Source organism: Mesoplodon bidens (assembly GCF_964165515.1).
Source record: "Mesoplodon bidens genome assembly, chromosome: 2".
Taxonomy (NCBI): domain Eukaryota; kingdom Metazoa; phylum Chordata; class Mammalia; order Artiodactyla; family Ziphiidae; genus Mesoplodon; species Mesoplodon bidens.
The window spans coordinates 76,561,292-76,585,472 of record NC_138177.1 but is presented as its reverse complement, the minus strand read 5'-3'; the positions used below and the strand labels follow the sequence as shown (position 1 = coordinate 76,585,472).

General features: G+C 40.8%; 2 protein-coding genes across 3 annotated transcripts in view; one reads left to right on the top strand and one right to left on the bottom strand.

The window, feature by feature from the left end:
• SELENBP1 (selenium binding protein 1) overlaps positions 1-21,161 on the bottom strand; it is a 53,622-nt gene extending 32,461 nt beyond the window's left edge. Inside the window, exon 1 of one of the 2 annotated variants that reach the window (XM_081224679.1) lies at positions 21,006-21,161. In XM_081224679.1, the coding sequence (XP_081080805.1) occupies positions 21,006-21,096 (91 nt within the window). In that variant the 5' untranslated portion in view covers positions 21,097-21,161. The remainder of the gene's footprint in view (positions 1-21,005) is intronic. The other variant, XM_081224680.1, reaches the window with a different exon arrangement.
• Position 21,162: 1 nt separating this feature from the next.
• On the top strand, positions 21,163-23,564 carry PSMB4 (proteasome 20S subunit beta 4). Its single transcript, XM_081224681.1, has 7 exons — positions 21,163-21,341; positions 21,589-21,795; positions 22,058-22,204; positions 22,372-22,453; positions 22,847-22,963; positions 23,165-23,253; positions 23,447-23,564. Exons 1-7 carry the CDS (start codon positions 21,202-21,204, stop codon positions 23,457-23,459), a joined length of 795 nt encoding a protein of 264 aa, XP_081080807.1. The 5' UTR covers positions 21,163-21,201; the 3' UTR covers positions 23,460-23,564.
• The last annotated feature ends 617 nt before the right edge of the window (positions 23,565-24,181 follow it).

Genomic DNA, 24,181 nt, shown 5'->3' with positions numbered 1-24,181 from the left:
TAGTGATTATGAATAATGCTACTATGAACATTTGTGAACTAATTTTCCTGTGGATATATGTTTTCATTTCTCTTGAGTATATATACGTAGGCATGGTGAGATATATTTTTCTGTTTGATTGAGGAGGGGGATTTCTTTCTCTTTCATGTTGGAGTCTTTCCTCGAATATCTAGTGATCCCTGGTGATCCTGTTTATATTTAAATCAGAATTTTCAGCACATCCATCTCAGCCCAGCCTTTCAAGGTAGCCATTGCCTCCAAATTCTAGGATTTTTAGGATAAGACATTCTTTCTTTACCATCTTAAAACCAAAAGTCTTATGTACACCTTAAAAATTAATTACAGAAGCAATAATTATACATATTCTTTAAAAAAATTACAGTAGGGCTTCCCTGGTGGCGCAGTGGTTGAGAGTCCGCCTGCCGATGCAGGGGACACGGGTTTGTGCCCCGGTCCGGGAGGATCCCTCATGCCGCGGAGCGGCTGGGCCTGTGAGCCATGGCTGCTGAGCCTGCGTATCCAGAGCCTGTGCTCCGCGATGGGAGAGGCCACAGAGGTGAGAGGCCCGCGTACCGCAAAAAAAAAAAATTACGGTAAAGCAAAAATCCCATTATAACTTCTTCCAACTCTATTTTCCTCTCCAGGGACCAAGTTATTCCCCTCACTCCAGTAAAGCATACTTTCTGCTTTAATTCCATTTTGATTGGCAGATTTTCTTGATCTTTTTTGTTTGTTTGTTTTTGTTTTTGACTGTGCCACGTGGCTTGTGCAATCTTAATTCCCCACCAGGGATTGAACCCTTGCCCCCTGCAGTGGAAGCGTGGAGTCCTAACCATTGGACCACCAGGGAATTTCCAAATCTTTTATTGCTTGGACATTTTTCAGAGATTCCTTGAATTTTGCCCTGGAGCATCATTATAAATAAGATTATGTAACAGTCACTTTCAACCGCCATCATGAGCCCATTAGCCCATTATATATACATGCCTAGTGTATTTCGTGTTTAAATTAACACAAATGGTATCACATCATTCATATCATTCTGTGGTTTGCCCTTTTCACACAACCATGTGTTATATGTTAGGTTCTTTCTCTTTAGCCTCCTCGTAGTGTTTATTTGTAATAAATACATTGTATTTAATTTATTCATTTCCCCTTTGATGGGCATTTAGATGGTTTCCAATTCTTTGCTATTACAAATAATGCTTCAATAAACATCCTTGAACCTGTTTCCTTGTGCATATGTGTGATTGTCTATAGGTCATACAGTCAGTTAGCATGTATATGTTTCAATTTTATTAGATGCTATCAAGTTGTTTTCAAAGTGCCTGCTTCAACACTCCCATCAGCAGTCTATAAAAGTACTTTTCCCCATACCTTCTCCAATAGTTGATATTGCCAAATAATTCATTTCTGATAATCTTATTGGTGAAAAAATAGCATCAGCATCTCAATATTTTAACTTGTGTTTTGTTAAGTGAGGATCTTTTATATTTTAATTTATCATTTGGATGTCTTTCCTATACATTGTTATTTATATTATTTCCTCATTTTCTTAGGATTGGTTATGTTTTTCCTATTGATATGTAAAAGTGTTCTGAATTATAGTGCATTTGTTTCCCTGTCACTTATATTTTACTTTGTAATAGTATCTTGGGTCATAAAATTTTTTTTAATTTTGATATCAAATTTATTAATCATTTCCTTTACCGGTTTGAATCATGTTTTAGGAATTTATTTACTATCATAAAATATTAATTCTCCCAAAATTAATGTATATATTTAATGTAATTTCAATTTCAATTAGATTCAATTAGAATCCCAATATGATTTGGTGGCCTTTTTTTGTGTGTGTGGCATGCGGGCCTCTCACTGTTGTGGCCTCTCCCGTTGCGGAGCACAGGCTCTGGACGCGCAGGCTCAGTGGCCATGGCTCACGGGCCCAGCGGCTCCGCGGCATGTGGGATCTTCCTGGACCGGGGCATGAACCCGTGTCCCCCTGCATCGGCAGGCGGACTCTCAACCACTGCGCCACCAGGGAAGCCCTGGTGGGCTTTTTAAAAGTTTTTTTTTTAATCATTTATTTATTTACTTTTGGCTGCGTTGGGTCTTCATTGCTGAGTGTGGGCTTTCTCTAGTTGCAGCGAGCGGGGGCTACTCTTTGTGTGGTGTGCAGGGTTCTCATTGCTGTGGCTTCTCGTTGCGGAGCACGGGCTCTAGGCGCATGTGCTTCAGTAGTTGTGGCACACAGGCTTAGTTGTTCCGCAGCATGTGGGATCTTCCCAGACCAGGGCTTGAACCTGGGTCCCCTGCATTGGCAGGCGGATTCTTAACCACTGCACCACCAGGGAAGTCCTGGTGTGTGTGTGTGTGTGTGTGTGTGTGTTTTTAAATTGGATAAAATGATCCTAAAGAAAGAATAAACAGGGAATTCCTTGGCAGTCCAGTGGTTAGGACTCAGTGGCTTCACTGTCAGGGCCAGGTTCAATCCATGGTTGGGAACTAAGATCCTGCAAGCCACATGGTGTGGCCAGAAAGAAAGAATACTCCAAGCAGACAATGGATTAACATCCATAATATATCAAAAGCTCTTATAAATTAATTCAATATAAGAATGAACAAGCAATATGAATAAACAATGCAGAGAGGAGAAAATTTTCTGCCAAGAAATAATGAAAAGATGCTTAAATTCACCGTTAGTCCAGGAAATGCAATTTAAAGTAACAAAGATATCACACTCCACCTTGTCAGACAGGCAAAAAATGTAAAAGAGCTATTACAGCTATTGCTGGCTGGGATTTGGAGAAAGGATATTTTCATCTTTAACTTTTGACAAAAGGTAACAAACTCAGAGATTTATATACTGAAAAAATCTTTTGTCTATAAATATTTCCTTACAGGCCTCTCATTACACCATCTTGTCTGGATTTATGTTTTACTTTAATTTTCATTTATTTCTCATAATAATTCTATTTCTCAATATTTTTATGCTCTTCTGAATGGCATTCTATATTTCATTACATTTTAATAGCATGTCCATTTAGTCTCTTTGATTTTCTATATAGGCAACCATTTTCCCTCTCCACAATTTTTTCTTCTTTCTCAATTCCTATGTCTCATTTCTTTGTCTTTTCTTTTTCCTTCCTCCCTTCCTCTCTCCCTCTGTTTTATTTATGATGCTACTCTTCGTTGAGGTGCACGGGCTTCTCATTGCGGTGGCTTCTCTTGTTGTGGAGCACAGGCTCTAGGTGGGCGGGCTTCAGTAGTTGTGGCACACGGGCTCAGTAGCTGTGGCTCGTGGGCTTTAGAGTGCAGGCTCGGTAGTTGTGGCGCACGGGCTTAGCTGCTCCATGGCATGTGGGATCTTCCTGGACCAGGGCTCAAATCCGTGTCCCCTGCATTGGCAGGTGGATTCCTAATAACTGTGCCACCAGGGAAGTCCTAAACCTTTTATTTTTATTTTTCAGTTTTTTATTCTTTTAATTTTTATTGGGGTATAGTTGATTTACAATGCTGTGTTAGTTTCTGCTGTACAGCAAACTGAATCAGTTATACATATACATATATCCACTCTTTAGATTCTATTCCCATATAGGTCATTTCAGAGTATTGAGTAGAGTTCCCTGTGCTAAACAGTATGTTCTTATTGCTGTAGTTATCTATTTTATATATAGTAGTGTGTATATGTCAATCCCAATCTCCCAATTTATCCCTCCCCCACCCCTTACCCCCTTGGTAACCGTAGTTTATTTTCTACATCTGTTACTATATTTTATAAATAGGTTCATTTGTACCATTTTTTTAGACTCCACATCTAAGTGATATATGATATTTGTCCTTCTCTGTCAGACTTACTTCACTCTGTATGACAATCTCTAGGTCCATCCATGTCACTGCAAATGGCATTATTTCGTTCCTTTTTATGGCTGAGTAATATTCCACTGTATATATATAATACCACATCTTCTTTATCCATTCCTCCATCGATGGACATTTAAGTTGCTTCCATGTTCTGGCTATTGTAAATAATGCTGCAATGAACATTGGGGCACATATATCTTTTTGAATTATGTTTTTCTCCGGATATATGCCCAGGAGTGGGATTGCTGGATCATGTGGTAGCTCTATTTTTAGTTTTTTAAGGAACCTCCACACTGTTCTCCATAGTGGCTGTACCAATTTACCTTCCAACCAACAGTGTAGGAGGGTTCCCTTTTCTCCACACACTCTCCAGCATTCATTGTTTGCAGATTTTTTGGCAATGGCCATTCTGACTGGTGTGAGGTGATACCAGTCAGTTTTGACTTGCATTTCTCTGATAATTAGTGATGTTGAGCATCTTTTCATGTGCCTCTTGGCCATCTGTGTCTTCTATGGAGAAATGTCTATTTAGATCTTCCGCCCATTTTTTGATTGGGTTGTTTGTTTTTTTGATGTTGAGGTGCATGAGCTGTTTGTATATTTTGGAGATTAATCTCTTGTTGGTTGCTTCATTTGCAAATATTTTCTCCCATTCTGTGGGTTGTCTTTTCATTTTGCTTATCGTTTCCTTTGCTGTGCAAAAGCTTTTAAGTTTAATTAGGACCTATTTGTTTATTTTTGTTTTTATTTTCATTACTCTAGTTGGTGGGAATCTTTTAAAATAACCACTTAGAGTTGAGGCCCACAAAGTTGGTGACCTCTGCCCCTTGCTTGCTACCTTGCTCTCTATGTCTTGCTTGTTTGTGATGTGGGACAGAGAACTGACCTTTCCCTGGTTCATTGTGCATGCCCCTGTTCCCCCTCCCCCACCACCGTTTCTGGGAACTGTAAGTAATGTCTTGAAACTCCCTTTGTGTGAGTGGACTGAGACCGTGCCTTCAATCAAAACGACCCCAGGGTTTTACTTCCCCAAATTGTGAGCACAGATGCTGAAGGAGCTACCTGTTAACCTATGTGGGTGGCTTGTGCCTCTTCATTCAGCAGGTCATAGTCTGCATAGTCTTAATTTAATACACAAGCTATGGGCCCCCCAACACAAAGAACAGAGGCAATAGAACTGGATGTGCAAATAGTTGGCTTTTCTTCTGGGCACTCCAGGAGATGAGCTTTCACAGCAATGAGGGGTGCTCTGAATGTGATGGGTCAGGCCCTGTGGTTTGGGGAGAGCATGTGTTGTGAACATCTGCTTGCTCTTTTAAATTTAGGACTCTTAAATACAGTGAATCTGTGAGTATGAATAAAAAATACTTCAATAAGTGGGATATTTTAATCACATCTATTTCACTGGTCCTTGCTACTCTCAAAAGCTTGTGTACCTTTATTTTTTATCAGTCACTTTATTAAATTCTCTCATAAATTTTTATAGTTTTTAATTGATTAGGATTTCTAGAAGTACAATCATATTTGAAAGTATAATTTTATCTCTTCTTTTCAAATATTTATGCCACTCTTTCCACCTTATTGTCTCATTGCTTCAGCTATAAGCTCCACAAAGGCAAGAATTTTATTCACTACTCTATAGACTGTTTGCCTAAAACAGTTCATAGCAAACACTCAATAAACATTTGTTGAATGAATAAATAAATCAAGTAAAATCTTCAAAATAACGTTGAATATTTATGCTAACAGTAGACTTCCCTCTCTAGTTCTTTTTTTTTTTGGCCACGCCCTGCAGCATTCGGGATCTTAGTGCCCAGACCAGGGATTGAACCAGCGCCCCCTGCAGTAGAAGTGTGGAATCTTAACCACTGGACTGCCAGGGAAGTCCCCTGGTCTAGTTCTTAATTTGAATACTTCAGCAGTTAATGTGTTTGTTGCTGGTTTTTGGCAAATAGACACTGTTATGTTTACGATTTCTATTTCTATTCCTATTTTGCATAGAGTTTTATTAGGAATGGCGGCCGATTTTCACACAGTGCTACTTTGGGGGTATCTATTGATACAATCTTATCGGTTCTCTCCCTTATTTTATTGATATAGTGAATTAATGTTGACAAAATTAGTAAAAAGTATTAAAATCCACGGTCTATATAAGGAAAAAGATGAAATCTTACCTTAAAGATCAAGAAATGACTATGGAAAGGTAAACTGTATTTCTAGAAGGGAAAATTTAATATAAAAATGTCAATCCTTCTCAACTGATTATTTTCCATTAAGAAGCCCAATGGGAGATGTGGCCAGGATGGCAGAGTACAAAGACCCTGAGCTCACCTCCTCCCACAAGCACATCAAAACTGCAACATTTACAGAGCAACTATCCATGAAAGTGACCTCAGGACTAGCGGAAAAGATCTTCTACAGCTAAAAATATAAGGAAGGAACCACAAAGAGACAGGAGGGGTAGAGAGGTGGAGATGGGGGTATAGTCAAGCCCCATACCCTTGGGTGGGCAACCAAAAACAGGAGGATAATTATAATTGCAGAGGTTTTCCCCAAGAAGCAAGGGGTCCAAGCCCCACATTGGACTCCCCAGGCCAGGGGGTCCTGCATCAGGAAGACAAGTCCCCAGAACATTTGGCTTTGAAGACCAGCAGGGCTTGCTTTTGGGAGAGCCAGAGGGATGTAGGAAATAGACCCCACTCTTAAAGGGCACACACAAAATCTCACATACTCCGAGACCCAGGGCAGAAGCAGTGATTTGAGAGGGTCAGACCCACTTGCTGATCTCAGAGAGCCTCCCAGAGAGGCAGGAGGCAACCGAAATTCACCCTGGGGACATAGATGCTGGCAGCAGCTGTTTTTGGGAGTGCATCCCACCACAAGGACACTGGTGGTGGTAAGGACCATTTTGGAATCTTCCCTCCAGCTTATCAGTGCCGGCCCTGGCCCTGCCCACCAGCCAGTTGGCACTCATCCTGGGATGTCCCAGGCCAAGTTACTGAATGAGAACGCAGTCCCACTCACCAGCAGGCTAGTTGCGCTAGGACCCCCTAAGTCCCCAGCTGCCTGGGGACCTGGCCCCACATACCAGGGGGCCCAGGACCCAGACCTTCCCACTAGTGTACCAGTATTAGCCCTGGGCCCCTTGCAGTGAGCCATCAGACCCAGCCCTGCCCACCAGCAGGCTGGCACTAGCCCTGGGACCTGGCCTCACCCACCAGAAGGCCATCACCAGCTCCAGGTCACTCCAGACCCTGCAGCCAGCCATGTCAGGAATTGGCCCTTCCCACCAGCAGGCCGACAACAGTCCCTGAACCTCCCTCCAGGCTACAGTCCTGCCCATCAGCAGTCTGACACTAGCTCTGAGCCCCCCAGGCCTGTAGTCAGTCACACTAGGACCTGGCTCCACCCACCTGTGGGCTGGCACCAGGACTGGGATTCCCCTGGCCATGTAGCCAGCTGCAGCCAGGACCTGGCCCCAACCACCAGCAGTTGGCAGCCTCCACACAAGGCAGGGCCTGGCAACCAACCAGACCAGGGACCAGCCATGTCTACCAATGTACCCAAAGTAGTCAGCCAGACACAACAGAAGGACCCACGCAGCACATGTAGAGAGCAACCCTAAAGCATATAGCTCTGGTGACCAGAGTGGAGTGTGCTTCTGGGCCCCAAAGGACATTTCCTACATAAGGTCACTTCTTCAAGATTGGGAAACATAAACAACCTACCAAACACATAGAAATAAAAACAGCAAGTTAGGCAAAATGAGGCACCATTGGAATATGTTCCAAATGAAGGAATAAGATGAAATGCCAGAAGGAAAACTAAGTTAAGTGGAGATAAGCAATCTACCAATAAAGAGTTTAAGGCAATACTCATAAAGATTCTCAAAGAACTCAGGAGAAGAATGGATGAACAGAGTGAGAAGTTAGAAGTTTTTAACAAAGAGTTAGAAAATATAAAGAAGAACCAAACAGAGCTGAAGAATACAATAACTGAAATAAAAAATAACACTAGAAGGAATCAATGGTAGATTAAATGATACAGAGGAACAGATCAGCAAACTGGAAGATAGAGTAGTGGAAATCACTCAAGCTGATCAGAAAAAAAGAAAAAAGAATTTTCAAAAATGAAGACAGTTTCAGAGACCTCTGGGAAAACATCAAGCATACTAACATTCACATTATAAAGGTCCCAGAAGGAGAAGAAAGAGAGAAACGTACAGAGAACATATCTGAAGACATAATAGCTGAAAACTTCCCTAACTTGGGAAAGAAAACAGACATCCAGGTCCAGGAAGCACAGAGAATCCCAAATAAGATCAACCCAAAGAGGACCATACCAAGACACACTGTAATTAAAATAGCCAAAATTAAAGATAAAGAAGGAATATTAAAAACAGCAAGGGAGGACTTCCCTGGTGGTGCAGTGGTTAAGAATACGCCTGCCAATGCAGGGAACATGGGTTCGAGCCCTGGTCCAGGAAGATCCCACGTGCCGTGGAGCAACTAAGCCTGTGTGCCACAACTACTAAGCTTGTGCTCTAGAGCCTGTGAACCACAACTACTGAAGCCCGCACGCCTATAGCCCATGCTCTGCAACAGAGAAGCCACCGCAATGAGAAGCCTGCACACTGCAATGAAGAGTAGCCCCTGCTTGCCACAGCTAGAGAAAGCCCATGCATAGCAATGAAGACCCAACGCAGCTCCCAAATAAATCAATAAATAAATATATTAAAAAAATAAAAATAATAAATTAATTAATTTAAAAAAACAGCAAGGGAAAAACAACAAGTTATATACAAGGGAAATCCCATAAGGCTATCAGCTGACTTTTCAGCAGAAACTCTGCAGGCCAGAAGGGAGGGGCATGATATAATTAAAGTGATGAAAAGGAAAAAACCTACAACCAGGAATACACTATCCAAAGGCTTTCATTCAGATTTGAAGGCGAGCTCAAGTTTTACAGATAAGCAAAAGCTAAAAGAGTTTGGCACCATGAAACCAGCTTTACAAAAAATGTTAAAGGGTAGTTACAAGATACAAAATTAATATACAGAAATCTGTTGCATTCCTATACACTAACATGAATTATCAGAAAGAGAAATTAAGAAAACAATCCCATTCACAAACACATCAAATAGAATAAAATACCTGGGAATAAATCTAACTAAGGAAGTAAAAGACCTGTACTCAGAAAACTATAAAACTATAGTTTTAGAACTATAGAAAAATATAAAGGTACTGATGAAAGAAGTTAAAGATGTTACAGAGAGATGGAGAGATATACTGTGCTCATGAATTGAAAGAATTAATATTGTTAAAATGACCATACTACTCAAGCCAATCTACAGATTCAATGTAATCCCTTTCAAAATACCAATGGCATTTTTCACAGAACTAGATCAAACAATTCTAAAATTTGTATGGAAACACAAAAGTCCCCAAATAGCCAAAACAATCCAAGGAAAAACAAAACAAGAGGTATCATACTCCCTGGTTTCAAACTGTATTACAAACCTACAGTAACCAAAACAGTATGGTATCGACACAAAACCAGATCAATGGAACAGAATAGAGAGCCCATCAACCCAAACTTATGTGAGCAATTAAACTGCAATGAAGGAATCAAGAATATACAATGGGGAAAAGACAGCCTCTTCAATAAATGGTAATGTGAAAACTGGACAGCTACATGCAAAAGAATCGAACTGGACTACTCTCTCACACCATATACAAAAATGAACTCAAAATGGATTAAAGACTTAAATGTAAGAACTAAAACCATAAAACTTCTAGAAAAAAACACAGGCAGTACCCTCTTTGACATCGGTCCTAGTAATATTTTTTTTGGATATCTCTCCTCAGGCAAGGGAAACAAAGGCAAAAATAAACAAATGGGACTACATCAAACTAAAAAGCTTTTGCACAGTGAAGGAAACGATCAACAAAACAAAAAGGCTGCCTACTGAATGGGAGAAGATATTTGCAAACAATATATCTGACAAGGGTTAATATCCAAAATATATAAAGAACTCATAAAGTCTACATCAAAAAAACAACCAACCTGATTAAAAAATGGGCAGAGGACCTGAATAGACATTTTTCCTGAAGAAGATACACAGATGGCCAATAGGTACATAAAAGGAGGCTCAACATCAGTAATTATCAGTAAAAATCAAAACCATAATGAGATATCACCTCACACCTGTCAGAATCATTATTATCAAAAAGACAATGAATAACAAGCGTTGGTGAGGATGTGGAGAATAGGAAATCCTCGTGCACTGCTGGTGAATGTAAATTGGTGCAGCCACTGTAGAAAACAGTCTGGAGATTCCTCAAAAAATTAAAAATAGAACTACCATACGATCCAGCAATTCTACTTCTGGGTATCTATCCGAAGAAAATGAAAGTACTAACTCAAAAAGATGTATGCACCCTCATGTTCATAGCAGCATTATTCACATTAGCCAAGATATGAAAGCAACTTCAGTGTCCAGCAATAGGTGAATGGATAAAGAAGATGTGGTGTATATTATATACAGTGGAATATTTTCAGCCATAAAAAAATGAAAATCTTGCCATTTGTGACAACATGGAAGGACCTAGAGGGTATTATGCTAAGTGAAATAAATCAGACAGAGAAAGACAAACACTATATGATTTCACTTATACGTGGAATCTAAAAAACAAAACAAAGGAACAGACATAACTGAACAGAAACAGAGTTACAGATACAGAGAATAAACAGGTAGTTGCCAGAGGGGATAAGGGCCAGGAAAGGAGAGAAATAGGTAAGGAAGATTAAGAGGTACAAAGTTTCAGTTACAAAATAAATGAGTCACAGGTATGAAATGTACAGTGAGGGGAATATAGTCAATGATTATGTAATATCTTTGTATGGTGACAGATGACAACTAGACTTATGGTGATCATTTTGAAATGTATAGAAATATCAAATCACTGTTTGTGATTTCTATATTCCTATGAGCATGGAGAAAAAAATGGAAATACATCTACCAAATTGCTAACATTGTTTACCTGGGGCCAGTGGGATTGGAGAGGAGAAGGAGATTATTAATTTTGGAAAGACATATTTGTATCGCTTGACATTTACTTTACCTTTGAAGAAAAAATATTTCCCTAAAATAAACAAATTAACAGTATTGGTAAGGTAAAATACACAATCATTGTAGATATCTTGGAAGGAACTATGTCAATATGTTAAGAATGGTTATCTCTGGATAGTGGAGCTAACAGTTAAATTTTTTTTTTTTTTTTTTTTTTTTTTTTGGTACGCGGGCCTCTCACTGTTGTGTCCTCTCCTGTTGCGGAGCACAGGCTCTGGACGCTCAGGCTCAGCGGCCATGGCTCACGGGCCCAGCTGCTCCACGGCATGTGGGATCTTCCCGGACCGGGGCATGAACCCATGTCCCCTGCATCGGCAGGCGGACTCTCAACCACTGCGCCACCAGGGAAGCCCTTAAATTTTGTTTTTAACATCTAAAATCAACTTTATTGGTGTATAATTTACATACACTAAAATTCACTAATGGGTGAGTTTGTTTTCTACCATACACTTTTCTGTATTTGTACATCATAAAAACAAAGCACAGGATTCTGGAAAAACGATGATTACATAGTTTTTGAATCTCACCCAATTCTCTCATAAAAACAGAACAACTAGACATCAAAGCCAAAATCCCATCAACAGCATTTCCAACAATTACAAAATGACATGACAAGGTATCCCCATGAATCGAAAAACAAGTGAGTAGGGACAAATCACCAACAGTTAAAAGACCAGTGTGGTGTCAGCACTGTGTGGGAGAGAGCAGAGTGAAACACTGGGGCCTCTGACACACCTGAGAACAGCAGATCCCAAAGGAGCCAACAGATATTCACAGGAAAGGACAACAGGGTAATTTGAAAACAGCAGTTCAAACAGAGCAGGGCTTTGCCCAGTCCAATAGCTGACACATGCAAGGAGTCCATGGTAAGGTCTGAAGGGGCTGGAGTAGTCTAAGTCCCAGGAACTCTCCAACTGACCAGCAAGGCTCCTGCTAGAACAGGGTTCCACACTGAGGAGAAACTGATGGAAGTAGAATAAAAATTAATTAAAACAGGACAACAGAGCCACACGAAGAGAAGGAAGCTCTGGATGAAAGTGGAGAAGAAGAACAAAGCTAGGAAATCTTGAGAGAGCAACTAGTCATGTTTTTGAAAATTACACAAAAAGAACAGCAGAGGGAGCTCTGTGAAGTTAGAAAAGCTATCCTGAACCATGCCTCCTAAAAGTTCAGGAAAACAAATGTTTCCAAAAGAAAAGAGGGTCAAAGGATCAAGGGCAAATCCCACACAGTTATTACAAAAATAAAGAGAATAAGAAGCAGAATAACATCTCTACTTACAATGAAAGCACGCCAGACAGTCATGTCCACAAGCAGAACAAACAATAATCCACTATTTCAAAAGGAGCTGAAAGATATTGTGAAAATAATGTAAGAAATAAAAGAACAACAGAAGTCAGAATTTGAAAATGCAGCTATTAGGTGACTAAACTCGGGAAAGAACTGGAAATAAAAGAAAAAATCTGGGACTTCCCTGGTGGTCCAGTAGTTTAGAATCCCCCTTCCAATGCAGGGGATGCGGGTTCAATCTCTGGTTGGGGAACTAAGATCCCACATGCCATGGAGCAACTAAGCCTGCACACTGCAACTACTGAGCCTGCGCACCACAACTAGATAGAAGCCCAAGAAGCCCGTGTGCCGTATGAAGAGCCTGCACACCGCAACTAAGACACGACGCAGCCCAAAATAAATAAATAAATATTTTTAAGAAAGGAAAAAAATCTCTTCAGAAATGAAGACTAAATTAGAAGGAATATAAGACTAAGTAAATATAATAGATAATGCCTTAAGAGAAATAGAAGGTAAATTTTTTTTAAGTTGAAAATAAATGAAGGGATATAGAGAATACATACTAAAAGCTAAAATCAAGGGAAAAAACCTTAAACCACTACATATTGAAATAACACACTGCATATATAAGATTATCAACTCAGAATGACCAACATAGTCATGTTCTAGTAAAATTATTGAACTTTAAGGAAAAAATTATTATTTCATCATGTAGGCAAAAAGAGCAAGTGACCTAGAAAAGGGGGAAAATTATATTGTCATTAGACTGTTTGACAGGAACGATTTATGTCAGAGAAATTAGGGTAACATAACTAAGATATACTTAAGGCAAAAAAAATGTAAGCTAAGGGTTTTTTGTTTGTTTGTTTTTTGGCCACACCATGAGGCATGAGGGACCTCCTGACCATGGATTGAACCTGTGCCCCTTGCAGTGGAAGCGTGGAGTCTTAACCACTGGACCGCCAGGAAGTCCCAAGGCTAAGGGTTTTATACCCAGCAAAATTGACTTGGGGGTGTGGAGGAAAGGGAATCCTCTTGCACTGTGGTGGGAATGTAAATTGATACAGCCACTATGGAGGTTCCTTAAAAAACTAAAAATAGAATTACCATATGACCCAGGAATCCCACTACTGAGTATGTACCCAGAGAAAACCATAATTCAAAAAGACACATGCACCCCAATGTTCATTGCAGCACTATTTACAATAGCCAGATCATGGAAGCAACCTAAATGCCCATCGACAGACGAATGGATAAAGGAGATGTGGTACATATATACAATGGAATGTTACTCAGCCAACAAAAGAAACGAAATTGGGTCTTTTGTAGAGACATGGATGGACTTAGAGACTGTCATACAGACTGAAGTTAAGTCAGAAAGAGAAAAACAAATATTGTATATTAACGCATATATGTGGAATCTCGAAAAAAATGGTACCGATGAACTGGTTTGCAAGGCAGAAATAGAGACACAGATGTAGAGACCAAACGTATGGACACCAAGGGGGTAAAGCGGGGGGTGTTGGGGGTGTTGGGGTGGGATGAATTGGGAGATTGGGATTGACATGTATACACTAATATGTATAAAACAGATAACTAATAAGAACCTGCTGTATAAAAAAATAATAATAAAATAAAATTTTAAAAAATTGACTTGGAAGTTTGAAGGGCACACACAACTGTTACCAGTATTCAATAACTAAGAGGATGTACATTCCATGAGTCCTCCCTGAAGGATCTAGAAAAAAACTTTACAAACAAAATGATTAGAGCAACATCAACATAAGGACTGGTGGTAAGCCATAGATAGATAGATATATAGATAGGTAGATAGATATAGATATAAATATAAATATATGTATAACTTGTAGAACTAAGAATAAATATATCTGTATGTTTTTCTTTTCCTCTAACCCTTCCTTTTGTGAAAAATTTAGTCCAAAGCCATTAGGTGGGACCAAGCAAGGGAGGCAAAGGTGTGAAGCAGAAAATGGTGCAGAGCCACAGTGGCCCAGCATGAGATGTGAGGAAGACATCTAAGCAGGGAGGTGGCAGTGACAGTGACCTGATGTAGGTTGTTGGAGCCACAGTAGGATAAAGGGGATGTGTACTTGGACAGATGGCCCATAGTAAGGTATGGGAGCCTGAGTAGGGTACAGAGAAAATCTTCATGAGGGGATGGTGCAGTAGGATATTGGAGCTGGAGCAGAGGAGGGCATTGGTGAAGGGATGGAGTTGGTGGCAGAGATGGGAGATTGGTTATGCATAAGAGAATTGATTTACATATATAGAGAGGATAACGGGAGCCAGGTTTCTCACTTTCACTTTCAGAAAAGGGAATAACAAATATGGAAAGGGAGAAAGTTAGAATATGTTATGTCCAGTAGTGTTGGATTGAAACTGGAGATACTGGTGTAAACTTGTAGTTTTCAGTGGATAGATAGATAACTAATAAGTTATCTACTATCTACTAATAAGTAGATAGATAGATAAATATAGAAATAAATATTGATGTAAATGTATGTGCATAGCTCTCTCCACTGAGAAGTCTTGGGGACAGCAATATCTCAGTAATGAGCTCACCTAGGGACTAAATCTTGGTTTCTAAATACCAGTCTCAGGAATTCCCTGGCAGTCCAGCAGTTAGAACTCTGTGTTCTCACTGCCAAGGGCGCGAGTTCAATTCCTGGTTGGGGAACTAAAATCCCACAAGCTGCTCAGCCAAAAACAAACAAACAAACAACAACAACAACAACAACAACAAAAAAGGGAATAAATACCAGTTTCCACTAAAAGGAATCAAGGCCCTTTGGAGAAATGACTGATTCCAGGGCTGGTGCAGAGAAAGTATGAGCCTGGAACATCCTGTTTTGCCAAAAAGTAACGATGTGCTCAAATAATGATGGGGACATGTTAAAAGGACCCAGAAGCCAGTTTTCTTTAAAATTGATTTTTATTGGAGTATAGTTGATTTACAATGTTGTTAGAAGCCAGTTTGAAAAGGCTCTCACTGGCCAAATCTGGAATAATTTGAGCATCAGAATAAATGTTTAAATGTATGAGCTCATAAAAATACAAAAAATGCTAACTGGTCACATTTAGATAATGATTGGGGCAAAATCATTTTAAAAGTCTTTAAAGAGAAAGAATAAAGCATTTATCTGACCTTTCTTATGTGAGCTTAACACTGGGTAACCAAAAAAGTAGATGAGAAAAGTGTCCCCTTACGGAAATATTCAAGTTAATGAATGAAAACGAAGTATAGAATTAGAATATCATTATTGTGCAATACCAAATGAATTAACTGAACAGAAGCAATTGCTAACATCACAAGAAAAAGAGACAACCAGACACAATGGGCCTCCTGGTGAAAAAACACACCACCACTTACCGTCTTGCCAAAGGCATCAAACCTGAGTCTGAACAGACCTCTGGATTGAGCTGTCCGCATGCAGGAACGGCAGAGGACTGAGGAACATGTTGAACTAAACTATTAGTATGCAATCAGCAAAACCCAGACTGTGGGCAGAAAGTAGGGTATACAAATCAAACATCCTGGGGTCTTTAACAGATACACTGTTATGAAAAGAAAGGGCTAGAGGAGGAAATCTGTAGATTAAAAAACTCAAAATACATATAAAATCAAATAAATGGGAAATCTGAAGTATAGTGTCCAGGGAAGCACACTTGGATGATGAAACTATAAGGAAATCCAAGGGGATAATTATCATAAAAGTCAGGATAGTGGCTATTTTCTAGGAGAGGGAAACAATTGTGATCGGAACTGGGCTAGCTGGAGAAGTTCCATTTCTTGATTTAGATGGTAGTTTCAAGGGTGGTGGCCTTAAAATAATTCAAGTCATGTATTTGTTTTGTGTGATTTTCTATATGTGTGTTTTATTTTTCAGTTATAAAGGTAAAAAAACCAAATCATGGACTTCTGATTCCAGATGTGGTAGGCTGATAATGGCTTCTCAAGATATATCCACAGCCTAATCCCTGGAACCTGTGAATGTTACCTTTTCAGAAAAAAGGGTATTTATTTTAGAAAAAGGTTGTTTTTTTTTTTTCTCCTCCAGATGTGATTAAACTAAGGATCTTTAAATGAAGAGACTATAATGGATTACCTGGGTGGGCCCTAAATGTAACCACAAGTGTCCTTATAAGAGAAAAGCAGAGGGGGATTTGACCAAGAGGAGAAGGTGAGAAGAAGATGGAGAGAGATTGGAGTGATGTACCCACATGCCAAAGAACACCAAATAATGCCAGAAGCTAGAAGAGGCAAGGAATGAATCCCCCTCCAGACCCTCCAGAGGGAGTGTGGCCCTGATGTTGCCTTGCTTTCAGATTCTGGCCTCTAGAATTGTGAGAGAATAAATTTCTGTTGTTTTAAGCCACTAAGATTGTGGTTATTTGCTATAGCATCCACAGGAAACCAATACACCAATAAACCAATACAGGTAAGCTGTAGGTCATGGCAGGTCAGTCTTCCTCCTGCAATAAGAAGCTAGAAAAACTACAAAAAACATGTTTTTTAAAGGCAACAAGGGGATGTCAAAGGAATGAGGACTAGATCAAGTAAAATTCCAGAGACAGGAGAATGTTTCTGAAGTGAGCTGAGCACAGGCTGAAGATAAGGCCTAACCTAGACAGAATGCCTCTGCTTGGGGAAAAGAAATCACCAAAGATTTTGGTGGTCATGCAATGCTGGAGTGACAAGTTAAAATTTTAAAGGGCCTCTAATGATGGCTAGTTTTATCTATGGAAAATCTGTGGAACTCCTGGAATGTTCATGAGGCTGGAGAGTTGGGTTAAACGCTTCTAAAAGGCACAATGAACTTCCCACAGTCTGGCATTATTGATTAGGAAGTGAAGACCTGCTGAGGCAGAGAAAGGAGAAGAGCCTCAACTACTCAACTGGTCTCCTCCTCAAGATATTTGCCAGATTTTGAGACTCCCTGGAACAGGAGACTGCAGAGTTGGCTCAATCTTCTTCAGTACTTCAGAGCTAAGGAGATGAATACCTGCCCAGCTTTCAGTCAAAAGATTGTGAGGAACATGCCTGAAGAGTATGGATGAACCAGACTGAAACAGCAACCCAACCCTGAGACAGCCTAATCCTTGATTGGATTGAGGTGAATCAGTCCCTCACCCTATCTGCCTAATAGGAAAAAGTGAGAACCCTCTCTGGTGGAAGAGAACATGATATGGAGCCTTCTGTAGTTATTCATAATTTCTGGCAAACAATAAAAAAGCATGAGACTTGTAAAGAGAAAAAAAAATGACCAAAATGAAAAGAAAAAAATGTAAAAAGACTCATAGATGATCCAGATACTAGAATTAGCATACAAGAATGTAAAAATAACAATGATTAACATGTTAAAGAAAATAGCAAAAATTATGGACATATAAATGAAAATGAATTTAAACAGAAAATCGGAATCTATAAAAAACTCAAATGGACATTCTAGAACTGAAAAACAAACGAACAAAAAGCCAAAATCTGAAATGTAAGGGTTTAACAGCAGATTGGGCACAGAATTAGTGAACTGGAAGATAGGTCAGTAGAAAACATCCAAACTGAAACACAGAGATAAAAAAGAATGGAAAATAAAAAGAAAGTAAGAAGCATAGGAGACATGCTCAAATATCTAGCACACGTTTAACTGGAATCTTAAAAAAGGGAAGAGAGAATATTGGGAAAAAGCAATATTTAAAGAGATAATGGCTGAGAATTTTCCAATACTGATGAAAAATATCAAACTACAAATTCAAGAAGCTCAGCAAACCCAAGCAGGATAGATACAAATAAAACCATGGCTAGGCATATCCTAGTAACACTGTTGAACATCAGAGACACTGTTGGGTATCTTAAAAGAAGTCAGAAGAAAAAAGCCCCATTATCTTCAAAGAAACAACAGTATGACTAACAGATGACTTCTCAACAAAAACAATGGAAGCCAGAAGAAAATGAAATAACATATTTAAAGTTCCAAAAGAAAATAACTGTTAACCTAGAATTCTATACCAAAAGGAAAAAAATGCCATAAAATATAAATTTTAAAGATATCTTTACCAAAACCATCTTGGAAAAGAAGAATAATGTCTTGTACAGTCTGATTTCAAAACTTACTACAAAGCTACAGTAATCAAAACAGTGTGGTGCTGTCATAAAGACAGACATATAGACTAATGGAATAAAATAGAGAACCCAGAAATAAACCCTCACATATGATCAATGATTTCAACAAGGTTGCCAAGACCATTCAATGAGGAAAAGACAGTCTTTTCAACAAATGATGTTGAGAAAACTGGATACCTACATGTATAAGAATGAAGTTAGACCCTTACCTTACACCACTGACAAAATTTAACTCAAAATGGATAAGAGATCTAAACATAAGGACTAAAAGTACAAAACTCTTAGAGGAAAACATAGTGGAAACGCTTCTTAACATTGCATTTGGTAATGATTTCTTGGATATGACATCAAAAGTATGGATATGATATCAAAAGTATGGGCAACAAAAAAAGATAAACAGGACCACATCTAAATCGGAATCTTCTGTGCATCAAAGGACACTGTTGAAAGACAATCTGTTTCTGCTTTTGTGGAACTTTTGCTTTAGCAAGGCAGTCTTTAGACAAGTGTGACACATCCTGCAAGAGAGATATTGCAGAACTGAATTATAGAGGATGTAAAATTACAAAAATCCTCAGGGCATACCCACAGGGTAGTGCAGCCATGGACAAGCTAGACACATTTTCTTTCTCATCTTTCTGTTACAGCCCCCTGGAGCCAGGCCCTGAGCAGGTCAAGAAATGATCCTTAACTCTTTTGGAGTTGAAGTTTCAAATACCACTTCTCCTAAAATATGGAGCAGTGAAAATGTTTGTGAGGTGGTGGTGATGGTGATTATTAATTCCAATTTGGTCTAGTGTTATTCTCTTCTGAGAATTTCAAGACATTCCCCATAATCAGAGATACCCTGACATGTTACAAAACCAGTCTGGTGATTATTGACTTAAAAGCTTGAACACTGGTGAGAGCTAAGTACTAATTAAACTCGGAGTAATAGCCAACCATAGAAAACTGGGCAAACTTAAAAATGACTTTCCAGATAATACCAGACCTGCTCTAAAAAGAGAAGAAACTTCTTATAAGTTTCCCTTGTTTCAGTTTAACTTACGTCTTGTTGTTTTCATCTTAGCACAAAAGACATGCTGGTCACCGTCCTCTGAATATTGCATCATCAAATGTTAGTGGTTTGCTTTCCCTGTCATCCTACTCTCAGGCTGAATGATTCTAGATCCTTTCACTTTTCTTCTTTTAGACTCTGTGGAATTTGACCACCTGCCTGATCTCTGGAACTGGTACTGGCCCTACCAGAGGCTTAATCTAGGGACCTTGAAAGGAGTGAGACCAGAAACCAGCAAGCTACCTCAGGCCACTTCTAAACAAGGATATAGCCAATTAATTGATGGCTAATTGCTTTAAAGTTCATATGAAGAGGACTCTGGTAGCTTTGAAAGTGAAGTATTCAAGCAGTTTTGGAGGAATCCCAGTAAGCATTTTGTCATCACAAACGACACCTGCTATTTGTCTAGGTAAGCCTCAGAGAGGTCCAAGAGCCACCTGGAATATGGGGTTTGCGAGAAGGTGGCTATTACTTTGAAGAAAAAATCTACTACCTAGTTTTCAAGTCCCAAAGGTGATACAAAGAGCATCATTTGGGTGCCTCTAACACAAGATCTTGACCCTTCCCTTTCCAGGGTTTCATGACATAATAAGATATTTTATTTCAATCAGGCTAATTTTTTTTGCATTGATTTGGTTCCAATTAACTCAGGGAATTTTAAAAAACAAAACTGATTTGGTTTCCTGCTGAGTGAAAAATTTTAAATCTAGTTGTGAAGGGAGTTGTGGCAAAGTAGTGGTTTTAGGTTTAGTGTTTGATTCTAGACACTGCTTCCAGCCCTTGCTACAGAACCACATTGAGAAGGGAACGCCTGTAATTTAGTTACACTCCCACAGTCAATGGAATTTTCCTAATGTTTGATAGGCAAGAGCCTTTGACAATTAGGAAACTTTCAGAGATTTGTCCAAGGTCCTACAGAGTGAGTGATACATCTGAGATACCATACACCCCAAGGTACGCGCAAGTGTATGGTTCCTTTTTTAATTCTGAGTTTGAAGACTCAGATCTTCTACTACTTGCTGTGTGATCGGGTAATTCACTACACAAGTCTCGGTTTCTTATCTATAAAATGGGTCGAATATGCCACATGACCCTGAGTTCGCTGTTAGTTTCGTGTGGGTTGTTTTTTTTTTTTTTTTTTTTTTTTTTGCGGTACGCGGGCCTCTCACTGTTGTGACCTCTCCCGTTGCGGAGCGCAGGGCTCAGCGGCCATGACTCACGGGCCCAGCCGCTCCGCGGCATGTGGGATCCTCCCGGACCGGGGCACGAACCCGTGTCCCCTGCATCGGCAGGCGGACTCTCAACCACTGCGCCACCAGGGGAGCCCTCGTGTGGGTTTTTTTGTTTTTGTTTTTCATAAGGATCCAAAAAGGAAAGGTGAATTTCTGCTTCCCCGCTCAGCGTCAGCGTCTTGAAGTGCCCCGCCCTCCCATCCACCCCCGACCCATACCCATCTCCCACACCACCCACCCCTTCCTTGAATTTTTTTGTGCGTCAGAATACTGTTCTAGTACAGACTCTACCGCGATGTGATACGACGTCTGGCAACTCCACATCTCTGGGTTTCGGTCGCCACCAGGACACTGGTACGGTCGATTCTGACCCTATCAACATGGCAGCTGGAAGTGGCTTGCAGGAAGAAGAAAGATGTGGCACTTAAGGATCACTTCCGCTTCCGTCGGCGCCAACGCTTTCGTTTCTCGTGCTACCGTGACTAAGATGGAAGCGCTTTTGGAGTCCCGGTGCGGACTTTGGGCCGGCGTTTCGGCCCCTGGGCAGTTTTACCGCATCCCGCCCACTCCCGGTTCCTCTGTGGACCCGGCGTCCGCGCTCTACGGGGGTCCGATTACGCGCACCCAGTAAGCTCTCGGCGCCTTAGCCTGCGCAGGGGGAGGGACCGTGGGGCCTGGGGCGGCCGGCAGGTTCTGGGAACCGGAGAAGGCGAGGGGGGCACCCCGGGGCGCGCTAACGGCGGGGGAGCTCGGGGAGGAGGGTCCCGGAGAATGAAAGGAGCCGTGGAAAGTCAGAGGCGGAACCCACAATGCAGGAAGCCGGCTCAGGCTCTCCCCATGCGCTGCCCCTCTCCAGACCACCCTCTCTCTCCAGGAACCCCATGGTGACCGGGACCTCGGTACTGGGCGTCAAGTTTGAGGGCGGAGTGGTGATTGCAGCAGACATGCTGGGCTCCTACGGCTCCTTGGCTCGTTTCCGCAACATCTCTCGCATTATGCGAGTCAACAACAGCACCATGCTGGGTGCTTCCGGAGACTACGCTGATTTCCAATATTTGAAGCAAGTTCTCGGCCAAATGGTGTAAGTCATCTCGAGAATAGGAGTAGTTTCCAAGTGGGGAGGGGAATCCACTTTTTTATCCCCTCAAGAAGTTATAGGGTGGAGAAACTTGAAGCTGCAGCAGAGGACAGGGTGACTTGGCTTGGAAGATGTGAGAATGTTTGTAAATAAGTAGTTTATTTTAGTGGGTTTAAATGGGGAAGATTGTGGTAACATCTTTTGGGGGTGGATGGAAACCCCGACTTCTGTTCTCTCCCTTTTTTCACAACCAATTCTTTTTAAGGATCGATGAGGAGCTGTTGGGAGATGGACACAGCTATAGCCCTAAAGCTATTCATTCATGGCTGACCAGGGCTACGTACAGCCGGCGCTCCAAGATGAACCCCCTGTGGAACACCATGGTCATTGGAGGCTATGCTGATGGAGAGAGGTTGACTTGAATACAAATAACTCATTTCCTTGACTACCCAATCTCTAGTGCCTGTGTAGTGAGTGTGTCTCTTCCCCCTGAGTGACTCCCACTTCTACCTCAGACCCCATGATCCCTTCCTACAGCTAAGATACAGAAACTTAAGATGACCTATTGTGTCCTGTTAGCTTCCTGGGTTACGTGGACATGCTTGGTGTAGCCTATGAAGCCCCTTCGGTGGCCACTGGTTATGGTGCATACTTGGCTCAGGTAAGTAGCCAACTGAGGGATGAGGGATAGGAGAAGACAGAAGGCAGTGGGGTTTAGTGGTTGTCTGCTTGTTCTACCCTTGAAATTCTGACATGAGGAACAGGCTAGGATCTGTACTGCTGGGCGGATGGTTTTCTTTTTGGTCCAGAGGCCATAATGACAAGGTGGGGTATGTCCTGGAGGGAGTCAGTATACATGTGCTAAGAGAGGACACCCTGGAATTTCCCTTTCAAGTGGGTCTTAGCACAAGTAAACAGTTCATTTTGCTGAGGCAATAGGTGGAATGTCGCCTCTTCACTCATTTATGATTCTTTTCACACCGTGGATTTGCGACAAATTGCCTGGTATTCAGCTCGTGATATCTCCCATGTTTTTCCCCCCCGATATCCCTAGCCTCTGCTGCGAGAAGTTCTGGAGAAGAAGCCAGTGCTGAGCCAGACTGAGGCCCAAGAGCTAGTGGAACGCTGCATGCGAGTGCTGTACTATCGAGATGCCCGTTCTTATAACCGGGTGAGAAGTGTGAATAATAAGTGATGCGGATCTAATTGGCAGGCTTTGCAATCCCCGAGTCTCTGAACTTTGAAGAACAGAGTGCCCCATTTCTGTGTCTCCTATTTTCACATTTAGGAAAGACCCTCCACTTGACCTTTGACCAGGAACTTCTTTCACATAAGGGTTGGCATTTTCATTGAGAGCTCTGCTTTCTTTCAGTTTCAAATCGCCACTGTAACTGAAAAAGGTGTTGAAATAGAGGGACCCCTGTCTGCAGAGACCAGCTGGGATATTGCCCACATGATCAGGTGATTGAAATTAAAATTACAGTAGAAAAGATAGTTGGGAGATCCCTTGGTTGCAGTAAGCCTGGTTTTTCTGGAGGTCTCAACCAAAAAATTCTCTGGGTGGCAAGGGTTTGGGCTGAGGATAGAGCTGCTTTTACGAATTGATTCCTCACTCTATGGCTTCACCATTTTATTATGATCTCTTCCTTTTTAGTGGCTTTGAATGAAATACAGAGGCATTATCCAGAACTGAAGTTGTGCCCTTCCTCTAACTTTGAACTTGGCTGGTTCAAAGGTACTATTCTTTGTAAAATAAATCCTTTGAAACACTTGCTGAGTGGTTGTTCTGTTTGACTAGGTCACACCAAGAGTGAAACTGCTAAGTACTGCTGTGTGCCATCTCCCTCCCTGGTCAGAGAACCCTTTGGTTCTTGGTTCTGGTAGCATATATATAGAATGGTCTGCATGATAATACCAAAGACCCATTACTGTCTTCATTTGGGTCTGTACGGAAGGCTGCTTTGTATAGAAGTCAGACTTAATCTTTGTATGGTAACATAATTAGCTTTTGTGTTAAACATTTTTCTTCAATGTTTTCACCCATGCACTAGTGTAAAATACAGACTTTCTGGTTAATGTTAGCTCTATATGTGATATTAGTTAAAACATCACTTCAAAGATGGAAATGTAACATCTAGTAGAGCTGTATAAGGTTACTCCCAAACTGGAACTAACAGCCTTGATCCCACACCCGTCCAACCTCCTCAGCCTTCATGGGGAATACTAAGTAATTTCGACATTTAAGCTAAGTCTTCTACTAATTTCTAGCACTGTCAGAAGACCTCTTACAAGTATTGTGTTCACTAAGTCCTAGGTGTAGTGGTGAGTCAAATCAATTGGGGTTATTAGCCAGTTCCATCACCAGGATGGCGTTAAACCCGAATTTTCA

What these genes read in the sequence shown, in the direction of transcription:
- PSMB4 (XM_081224681.1), top strand. Translation starts at nt 21,202, where the DNA reads ATGGAAGCGCTTTTGGAGTCCCGGTGCGGACTTTGGGCCGGCGTTTCG. An exon ending in CAAGTTCTCGGCCAAATGGT is followed by an intron (nt 21,796 to 22,057) that starts GTAAGTCATCTC and finishes ATTCTTTTTAAG; the next exon opens with GATCGATGAGGAGCTGTTGG. An exon ending in ATGGTGCATACTTGGCTCAG is followed by an intron (nt 22,454 to 22,846) that starts GTAAGTAGCCAA and finishes CGATATCCCTAG; the next exon opens with CCTCTGCTGCGAGAAGTTCT.